Consider the following 10,939-nt stretch of genomic DNA (forward strand, 5'->3'; position numbering starts at 1 on the left):
CATTACCATCAGGACGAATCAGTAGATCCTGCCTCAACCTGACGAGAATAATAACGTTAATGATGAAAGTGAACATTCATGCTATATAATTGGCGATATGGACATGAAATATTCTGGGATAGGGGTCGGAGTGCTAAGCCCATGGATGTACAGTAATTCTATCCTTTAAATAGGCAAGTCTAGATAAGCGGACCACTAGCCTTACTCCAAGGCTATTCTGAGTGTTAAGCCCATGGATGTACAGTAATTGTATGCTTTAAAGAGGCAAGTCTAGATAAGCGGATATTTAGGACACCAGTCTGTTAGAGGGACAGTGTGTTCTTTTAATTACTTTTTTTCTTAAAATTTCATTTAGATTATTATTTATTGCCTTACATATTTTTTGCAAGTTTAAAAGCTCTCTTTTACGCCTCAGTACTTTGCTATAAACAGTTACTCGGCAACCCCGGTATTTAAACGCCGGTCCTTCACCCCATGGGGAGTTTGGGGATAGGGTCACAAACATGAACGCTGAACGTAACAGGACGAAATATCCTCGTAACTTCAAAATCGAATCAAATTTCCTCAAGCTTTAAATTTTGGGCTGATACAGATAATAATGGCCTACAGTCGCAGAGACCCACCGTAGTCTGTCTCACAGTCCCTGAACCACATCATTTTCCCATTGCCTAGCCCTCCCTGCAATGCTAAAGCTCTAGATGAAGCAAGTCTAGATTTCCCCTGAATCTCCCAGCTCACTGGGGCTCCTTTCCAATTTAAATGAGTCTATTTGTTACTATCAAAATTATATATATTCAGGGACTAAGCATTAGTCTAGTTAAATCGCTGAGTTCACTGCAAACTAGATCTGCCTGCACGATAATTAAATTTGTGTTGACTAACACATATTGAACTTTAAACTTAAAGCTTAACGGAACTAATCAAGTTTGAATTTTTAAAAGTGTTTAAATAATTTCATCTTATACCAGAAAATAACCATTTATTTTAGGTGAGTTAAATGTCGTTAGCGCTATAGTTTCAAATGTCTTTTTCAACATTTGCACAAGTGCTTAAAATACTTAAAATTCAGCGTCGCATTCGACTCGTCGTAATTAACCATCCATCTCTCGGTTTGAAAACGACGGATTAATCGTATGATCAACTGACTGACAAATGATTGCCAGTAAAGAAAAAATATATTTTTGCCTCTCTTCGAGTTGTCAGAATCCTGATATATATATATATATATATATATATATATATATATATATATATATATATATATATATTCATCGGTTCCTGTTAAGTTTATAAAAGTAAATCTGACCTCTTTCTGGTAAACAAACACTAGGCTCAAAATAACGTGATGCAACACGAACTGTATGCTATGCAGAGATATACGACGGTAGAGGAATAAAACGGACATGGTACGGATCTTTATAGACTCTAAGGTAATAAGTAATAGTTTATATGATAATTTCGAAAAAATATAAATAAAATTATCACATCGTCCCTTACAGACTGGAGTCCCTGTACTGTCCGCTAATCTAGCTAAAGGGTAGAATTACTATACATCTATGGGCTTAGCATTCAGTATAGCCTTGGAGCAAGGCTAGTGGTCCACATATCTAGACTTGGCTCTTTAAAGGGTAGAATTACTATACATCCATGGGCTTAGCATTCAGTACAGCCTTGGAGCAAGGCTAGTGGTCCACATATCTAGACTTGGCTCTTTAAAGGGTAGAATTACTATACATCCATGGGCTTAGCATTCAGTACAGCCTTGGAGCAAGGCTAGTGGTCCACATATCTAGACTTGGCTCTTTAAAGGGTAGAATTACTATACATCTATGGGCTTAGCATTCAGTACAGCCTTGGGGCAAGGCTAGTGGTCCACATATCTAGACTTGGCTCTTTAAAGGGTAGAATTACTATACATCTATGGGCTTAGCATTCAGTACAGCCTTGGGGCAAGGCTAGTGGTCCACATATCTAGACTTGGCTCTTTAAAGGGTAGAATTACTATACATCCATGGGCTTAGCATTCAGTACAGCCTTGGGGCAAGGCTAGTGGTCCACATATCTAGACTTGGCTCTTTAAAGGGTAGAATTACTATACATCTATGGGCTTAACAATCAGTACAGCCTTGGAGGAAAGCTGGGATCACCATCAATATAGTTTTCTCTGTACAGCAGAATAAGCCGAGTGGATCGAGTGAACGCCTATCCGTGAGCCGGTAGATTATCTGTGTTCCGTAACAGGATACTTTTTTGGCAATAAATATAAAATATTTCCTCCTACGGCGGTCTACCACGTGACAGGTGGTTTCACATAGTGACGCCATTCCTGGGTCACCGTGACATGCAACTGCCCTGGTTTCCACGGCGGCACTTTTAGGTCACAATGACATGGTCTAATTGATTGTGATAAATGACAACGAAACAGTTCATAAAAACGTAACTCTGTCAACGGGATTCATACAACACTATTGGGCTAGATACAAAATAGCTGGGCTAGATTAAACATTGCTTGGCTAGATAAAGAAGGTAGAACGAGCCTAGAACAACGCCGGCATGGCTCGGCTACGTCAGCACTATGGGTCTCTTATTCTGAATGATATTTTGGATACTTTGACGTTTGGAGTGAGTGAGTTTAGTTTTACGCCGCTTTTAGCAATATTCCAGCAATATCACGGCGGGGGAACCAGAAATGGGCTTCACACGCTGTACCTATGTGGGGAATCGAACCCGGGTCTTCGGCGTGACGAGCGAACGCTTTAACCACTAGGCTACCCCACCGCCCCTTGACGTTTGGAAAGAGTTCTGCAAGTGTTTACTTTAAATACCCGCCGTAAATTGGATCAGAAAGGAGAGTGTGTATCATATCTGCATTTTTGTTTGTGAATTGGATGACAGAACCACATGTTTTTTTGCACCGATAAAGCAGACGGACGACATATTCGAATTACAACGACAACGGAGGGTTCATTCATGAACATGGGCCCAGGAACTACCTGAACAGGATCATTTTAACTTAACTTGACGTTGGACATGTCTCTGTGATTGGCCAGTATGTTTTAGATAAATAGATTTTGCTTATGACCAGTAACTTATATTACTAGTGTTTGATTTGAGGGAATAGTTAAGCGACATTGAGACCGTCGATTCAAGGAACGTGGTTGCATTTCACTTATGTTATTATGACTAGAGAACTTTTACTCCTATAACTGTTAAACTGTCGCCAGTTATCTACAAATCACCGATCTTTATACACAGCTTGCCAACACGCCATTTCCCGGTTTTTGTTCTCCGGGCCCCTGACCTTGAACTTTACCAGCCAGACTAAAGTAATTACGCCCCCTCGCGTTCAAAATAGTACTTCCTTCTCAACCAGTTGGTCCAGGTCACCATGTATGTGACCTAATGTCCAAATGACTGCTTATAGACTTTGTGGATGTTCCCTGAAGGAAATAGCGCCCACAGTTGGTTTAATACATCAATAAGTTCTACAACGTTACTCCGCGTTCGTCTGGTGCTTCCGTCTCGTATAACGTGACATCTGGCTTAATAAACAATTAATGCAGTGAGTGAGGCCGCGTTATAACGGGGTTTCCTGGTTCGTGACTGTAAATGAAAGTATGCATATGCTTGATTACGTATTCATGTTTCGGGCTTTTTATTACGCCAATCTTGACTTCAATTGTTACCTCATTTTAATAGGACAATGTGCCCAAGGCGTTTATTCAAAACATGTAGAAATGTTATGGTATTTCTTTTCGCTTTGTAAATGTTGGATTTTTACCGAGATATTTAAGATTTCTAGGGCTGGGACATAGAAAATTACAGGCACTTTATTGCTAAACGGACATATTTCTGAAACTATTTATTCTGTTCCAACACTAGCCTGTTTTTTCAAACAGACGTCGCATGGAAGGAATACATCTGTAAAGCATCAGGCAACAAACATAGACATACTTTTCTATGTTAATTCTAACAGTGGCGGGCGATACGATGGGGCAAGACGCGTTCCCTTTTTCGCGAACACCTGGTGTTATTGATTTCAAGACATCAGTTTCACAGCTAAATTGTCCATCCAGGCGGTTTGAATCTGTTCTGCTGATAATCGAGATAGATGATTCTCTGAAGGATTGTCAAACAACTTCCACATATGATAAGCTTTCCCAGTGGTTTATCTCACAGCCCCTGAATCATAACATTTTCATTCCCCAAAACCTTAACTGTAACGGTAAAACTCTAAATGAAGCAAGTCTAGATTACCCCAGGCTCTGAATCTCCCACCTCAATGGGGCCCTTTTCTATTCAAATTCTTTGTTTCTATACAAATTATATTTTTTCAAAGACTAAGCGTGAGTCTGCTTTCAGTGTCGGATTGATGGTTCATGTGGTAATTGGGGTTTAACCTCATGATTATTTGTATGGCTTGAGTACCTGAAGTGCATTTCGAAGAGAATTTATGGATAATTAAAGTACTTAAAATATAGAAGTGACTTCCATAAAATCTCGCCTTTTTGTATGGCTGGACACAGTAATTAAAATATTTTCAAACTCATAACTTTGAGAAACAACCCAGTCATGTCGAGGTCAAGTTAAATCACACGGTAGGGAGCCCATTAACCGTCACAGGTATTGGTGATCTTCACAATAGACAGCAGGAAGCATGCTTCTGGCATTGTCTACCTGAACAGAGACTCCTTGCATGCTCATGGTCGCTGACGGGTAACCATGACAACAATGTATAACAATCATTGAAAAGGGTGACATCTGGTTGTAATATTCATATTACCATTCACGACTACAGCAGGCAGGTTGATAGATATCCTAATATTGACACATGGTATTGAAAGGAATCTTTCATTATACGGTTGTATTGGGATTGCTGTTTATCAATATAAACATTTTCGGCTCCTTACATAAATTACAACGTCAGAGAATGCTCAGTTTCTATTATCCATCGAAAGAGATTTCATTGGGGGTTAAAGGTTAAACAGCGGTGGGGTAGCTATTGAAAACAATAAATGCTCTTCTACGAACAATGTCTGTGTTAATTAACTTGTATGCCTCCTGTTCAACAGGGCTGTTCCCACTTTCATCGTAGGGATGGGGAAGCCCACATGGTTACAATGGGAGTTCTCACAAATGGAAACCTTACAATGTGTGAAACCTATTTCTGGTACGGTGTCCCCCGCCGTGATATTGCTGGAACAGGCGTAGAACTAAATTCACTCACTCACTAAACTTCACTCACTTGTATGAATTGATCATTAGCACAGATTGAGTGAGTGAGTGAGTGAGTCTACTTTACGCCGCTTTTTAGCAATATTCTAGCAATATCACGGCGGGGGACACCAGAAATGGGCTTCACACATTGTACCCATGTTGGAAATCGAACCCGGGTATTCGGTGTGACGAGCGAACGCTTTAACTACTAGGCTAACCAACGGGAATGACACACCAAACCCATATATATTTACAGTATGGCATTGCTCCAAGGCTGTACCAAACGATTAGCCAAAGATCTAGAAATTATAATTTAAACTAATATTTATTGCTTAAGAGACTTGTGCAGGCCGTACATAGAAGCCAATTTATCTCACATTCTGAATTATAGGAAAACGTAACTAGCGAAATATCGACAGATAAAGGTTTTCGAACAGAAAATGACTGCCGACCACGATGGTTGTCCACAAGACTTGCCCTGTGCCACGATCACTGAACATCTCCGTTAAATGTAATGAAACCAGTCTGGACGATGAAAAAGCAAGAGGACAAAATACTCGGAGGTCATAATTAAAAACACACATGGTCATTAATTAAGTTATAAAGGTTTCAAAGACTGCGTTACTATACAATTCACCCAAGGTCAAGTAAACAGCGAGACATGTGGAAACGACGCTACCTTGGACTTCAAAACAGACGCCATTAATTGGAGCGTGAACCAGTTTCGTGAAGCCAAGGTCAGACAGCGCTGCTGTGGTTCAACAGAGCTTACATGCGATATATCAGGGAGATTACTCTGGTTGTGCTATATCGGGGGTGGGGTGGGGGTACCCTAGCTGTTCCATGGTAGCAGGATACGTGGACGTATTTTTTATTATGTCTTATCTTCAAAATGCGACTCCTTTACACTTCACTTCCGCTGACTGGGCACATTTAGTCAGCAGCCATACTGGATCTGTACCGATCAGTGCAAGTGGTGAAACTGTCTGGTTCGCCATTGATTAATGCTAGAGCATGGATGAATTATTTAGGTCAGATTAATTGAGGCTGACACAAAAGCCAGTGAGAGCGAGGACCTGGAGTAATAAGCTCTCAACATGCCAGCGTTACAAGTCGTTGTCTGACTGAAACATGGTAGTCGTCATGGCTTGGGCAGATGTCTGAAGGGATTCGGAAACTTCTGTGTCAACAGAACACAACCCCCAAGGAAGTGCTGCATCAATAAACGCTGACGTTCGTCAAGGCTAAAGACTTCTTGCTCTCATTTTCGTTTTGAAATTTGATTTAAGACACCCTCCCTTCCCCCTAAATATGTCTCAGATGTCATACATGGCTCCAACACTAACGCTCTACTCAGCATATCTCCTCCCAGCGACTCCCCACCCCCTCCGTTCCCTACCTATCCCCCACCCATTAGCAACTGAGCCGCCTGACCCAGCCCATGCACCCAATCGCGTCTATCGTGTTTTCGCCATTTTCCACAAGCCTGCACAATTCATAAACCCCCTGCTAATTTTATGACAGGCTCATTGTAAAGATCTTCTCGGTGTTATGTAACGCAATGTTATAGATACCAGGCTACTTTCAGACTTGCATATATCGTGTATCCATCTTTGCAATTACGAAGCGTTTTGTCGACCCACAGTTTATCCCGCGCCATCGATATCTCTTGCCTTTTGAATTTAAAAGTGACGCATGCGTTATTTGAGGGATAAACTGTTTGATAATGATAATAATGACAACGATAATGCTTATAACACAAATGGTAAATATGTACGAAACAATACGTTCTTATTGATATGCTTTGTAAAGTTCCTTTACCACAGTCAGCCTGGTATATATTGTGATGTGTAGTAAACTATCTACAAAGGTATCTGGGTCATGTACTTGACAGTCTGAAGTGCTATAATGGCAGGGGGTTTACTGCTATACAACTGAGTACACTAATATCTTCCTTTCATTGTTTATCTCGACCTATTTTCATGATGAACAAAACAAAGAAACTTCATTCGGAGTCCATGCAACATACTGCAAATGTATATTACCTTGCTTATCGATCTGGTACATAAAACCTGGGCGTTTACTATATCACGGAGTGTAAGTAATATGAACGGTCCCTATCGAAACCAGTTCCTGAAACCTTACCGCGTTGTGTACTCGTACACTATGGCCGAATTGACATGCATGCAAAATAAGTGCATGTACTCACGCTCTGAAATTGTATCTTCGTCGACGAGGTTGCTCCGGTGCACTGTTTCTTGCTCCGCGTCGTCCGCGTCGTCCACTTCGTCCACGTGCCATGATGCTCCGAAATATTCAAAGAACCAGATCCAGAAACAAGGAACCCACAAGTCAGATGCCTTGTATCCGAAAGTATTTGGACAATGACACGAATGTTTCCGATTTGCAAAGGCACAGTCAGCACCAACGAGCCGCGGTCTGGTTAGTAAGCTGTATGTACTGGAGAGCAACAACACCTCACTGTGATCCTCACCCGGTAGTAACAGTCAACTCGATAGAGCTAGCGCGGTCACACTCGGATGAACGAGCGTTAGGCGTTATAGCGAGGAGGTTGCGTATTAGTTATGGCTGGGCTGTTGTTGTTATTGTTGTTGAAGGGAATATTGTTACAGGTTTGGGGTTGTTAGTGAAGTCTTCTATTGTGTTACAAGCTGTTAAACGTTAGAATTAGTTGTAAATTAAATGATAGGCTTGCGCTATGACTGAATAGTTGCATTTAGTGTGATAGAGACCAGGGCAAAATACATTTCAAATTAAGCAAGCTGTGTTCAGCAAAACCAGCGTCAGACAAAAACACGATAAAATAAACAAATGAAAAATAAAAAAGTCAAAGTCAAATGAGAAAGAAATAGAGTTTAAAAATCAACGAATAATTACGGTCGTTACCTTTATATTGTAACTGTATTAAACTGTATTTATGACCATCTTTCGTGTTTTGATAACTTTCCACCATTTTTATATTTAATCCCCATTTAACAGAATAATGAGATAAATATCAATTTTACGTCGTAAGTTAAGAACTGAATCTGCGAATAATACAACGTCGTCAGCAAACAGTAGGAGAAATATTTCCTCAATATCACAATCAATTAATATTCCATGGGTATCTTCTGCCAACAACCCGTGAATGTCCGGGTTAGAATATTGGCCTTCAGTAACCCATGCTTGTCGTAAGAGGCGACTAACGGGATCGGGTGGTCAGGCTCGCTGGCTTGCTTGACACATGTAATCGGTTCCCAAACGCGCAGATCAATGCCCATGCTGTTAATCACTGGATTGTCTGGTCCAGACTCGATTATTTACAGACCGCCGCCATATAACTGGAATATTGCTGAGTGCGGCGTAAAACTAAACTCACTCACTCACTAACTTCTGCCAACATGGTATGAACTAAATTTAAATGCAGGCATGTAATATTGTCAATATTCTTCCAATCTTGTTTAAAAGTTAATGAACAAGCAGCTCATTCTATTTGGCGTACAACTTATTGTGTATAGTAATATACAAAACAGGTAGTATGGTGTCTGTAAGAAATACAGCCTCGGTGTAGATATTATTTACCTGAACAAAGCAGAACCTGATTCAAAGGATCAGCTCTATCCAAATCTTTACAGACTATAATTATGTCCCGGCGTCACAGATGACAGGATTGTTAAGGTAAAGACCCATATAACTACAACCCTTCGTTATCATGCTATGTAGTTATACACGATGCTTTGCATTGGTTTTTGTCAGCGTGTCTTTAGGAGCAGCCGGGGTGGTAGCTACAGTAACGTTCAAAGTTACATTCCCTCATACAGTTCCTGAAACCACAAACATCCGAAAACTCTGAGGCAGGTACTCGTTGCTTTTTCAGTCTGCGTGTCTTCGGTTTCACGATCTCAATGCTTGGCTCCTTTCAATTAATACAATTAAAACTACAAAAGTAATTTAAAAGAATTTCAAGGACATATAGTTACTAAAACCTGGATCACTCTATCCTATGGTATGCATGCATAGTGCTGTTTTCTTTGAGTGGTATTTTGAGGTTGGTGTGATGAACAAGGGGGATAGTTCTTTGGATATATCTACATCGAAACGTAGCATATATCGTAATAAAGAAGGTGTATATCCACAGAACTATCCCTCTTGTTCGTAGTGTTATGATCTGTAAACCGGTCCGATCTACCTGCTGTTGATAAATATTCAAATAAGGTCAGCGAACAGTGACCTCTTCAGGTAGGTCGATACATTGTCTGCATAATCAATAGATAATTGACTAACGTTTCCCATATACTGACTGACTGACTGAGTTTGGTTTTACGCCGCTTTTAGCAATATTCCAGCAACATCACGGCGGGGTACACCAGAAATGGGCTTCACACATTGTACCCATGTGGGGATTCGAACTCGGGTCTTCGGCATGACGAGCCAACGCTTTAACCACTAGGCTACCCCACCGCCCGTTTCCCATATAAGTCAGGTAGGTCGATACATTGTCTACATAATCAATAGATAATTGACTAACGTTTCCCATATACAGTTGTTCCCAGAGTGGGTGTTTCTGCAGTACTGATGGCGGTACGGGGTGTATACAACCCATTATGATGTTATAATGGTTTACAGTTATGACGTCACAATGCTAATACCTCTGTCACAATGGTATTAGACATTGCTTGACTCGCGGAAAGCTGAGAGTCATCCCATTGTAGGCAGTTTCTATCACATTATGTTGGAGAGTAATAAACAGAATACTAAACTCGTTTCCGTGAAATACCATTTTTATTAAACTCGTGAAAAATTTAGCATCAAACTCGTTTCGCTCGTTTTATACCAAATCATTAACTCGTTTAATAAAAATGATTACAGGGAAGGTCGTTTAGTATCCTCTATGTCTCAAGCATTAAACTAGTCCCTTACGGGGATGACGGGTAGGATCCCCGGTGCTGGGGGTGTTGGCGGTGTTGGTACTGACAGCGGCGAGGTCAGCCCAACCATTTTTGCAGCTTACTAAACATTGCTATCATTTGTACAGTTATAGGAGATCGTGTCTAGTAAGCCTAAAACTCACGTACTCAAGCAGGCACCCTTCTTCACTTTCTCCTCACTCACGCACGCACTCGCTCACTCTGTATAGTGATATCCCTAGGCCTATTGTCAGATATTTTTGTGATCATCAACAGCACCCTTCCAAATTAATACATCCACACTTGAGTCAATCACTCCACTTCACTGACCAGATCGGGTGACGTTGCAAGGCTCGGTGTTTGTTTTTCTACGCCGCACTCAGCAATATTCCACCTATATGGCGGCGATCTGTAAATAATCGAGTCTGAACCAAACAATCTAGTTATCAACATCATGAACATCGATCTATGCAATTTTAAATACGATGACATATGTCAACCAAGTCAGCGAGCCTGATCACGTAGCCCGATCCCGTTAGCCGCCTCTTACGACATGCATGGGTTGCTGAAGACCAATTCTAACCCGGATCTTCACGGGTAGCAAGGCGATGACTTGGTTTATGTAGCATCACTACCCCAACGTGTCGTTCCATGCTGCTATATCTTGAATGGTCAAATCACATTTCCAAGTCTATATTTATTTTGTCCGTCAGTTTCCTAGATTTTGAATAGATAACGAAAGCGACAAAAGCCATAACTATATAACATCCATCCCATTAATAAGAAATCTCATCCAAAAGCAATTTGAGTGAGTG

The 10,939-nt window shown here is 40.8% G+C and overlaps 1 protein-coding gene across 3 annotated transcripts in view; it reads right to left on the reverse strand.

Annotated features, from left to right (window-relative positions):
* LOC124259357 (protein-glutamine gamma-glutamyltransferase K-like) overlaps positions 1-7,734 on the reverse strand; it is a 34,687-nt gene extending 26,953 nt beyond the window's left edge. For all 3 annotated transcript variants that reach the window (XM_046693481.1, XM_046693482.1, XM_046693484.1), the window contains exon 1: positions 7,427-7,734. In XM_046693481.1, the coding sequence (XP_046549437.1) occupies positions 7,427-7,518 (92 nt within the window). In that variant the 5' untranslated portion in view covers positions 7,519-7,734. The remainder of the gene's footprint in view (positions 1-7,426) is intronic.
* Positions 7,735-10,939: the final 3,205 nt, after the last annotated feature.

This window comes from Haliotis rubra, unplaced genomic scaffold (assembly GCF_003918875.1).
Source record: "Haliotis rubra isolate DU_JTF1 unplaced genomic scaffold, ASM391887v1 Scf72, whole genome shotgun sequence".
NCBI lineage: Eukaryota > Metazoa > Mollusca > Gastropoda > Lepetellida > Haliotidae > Haliotis > Haliotis rubra.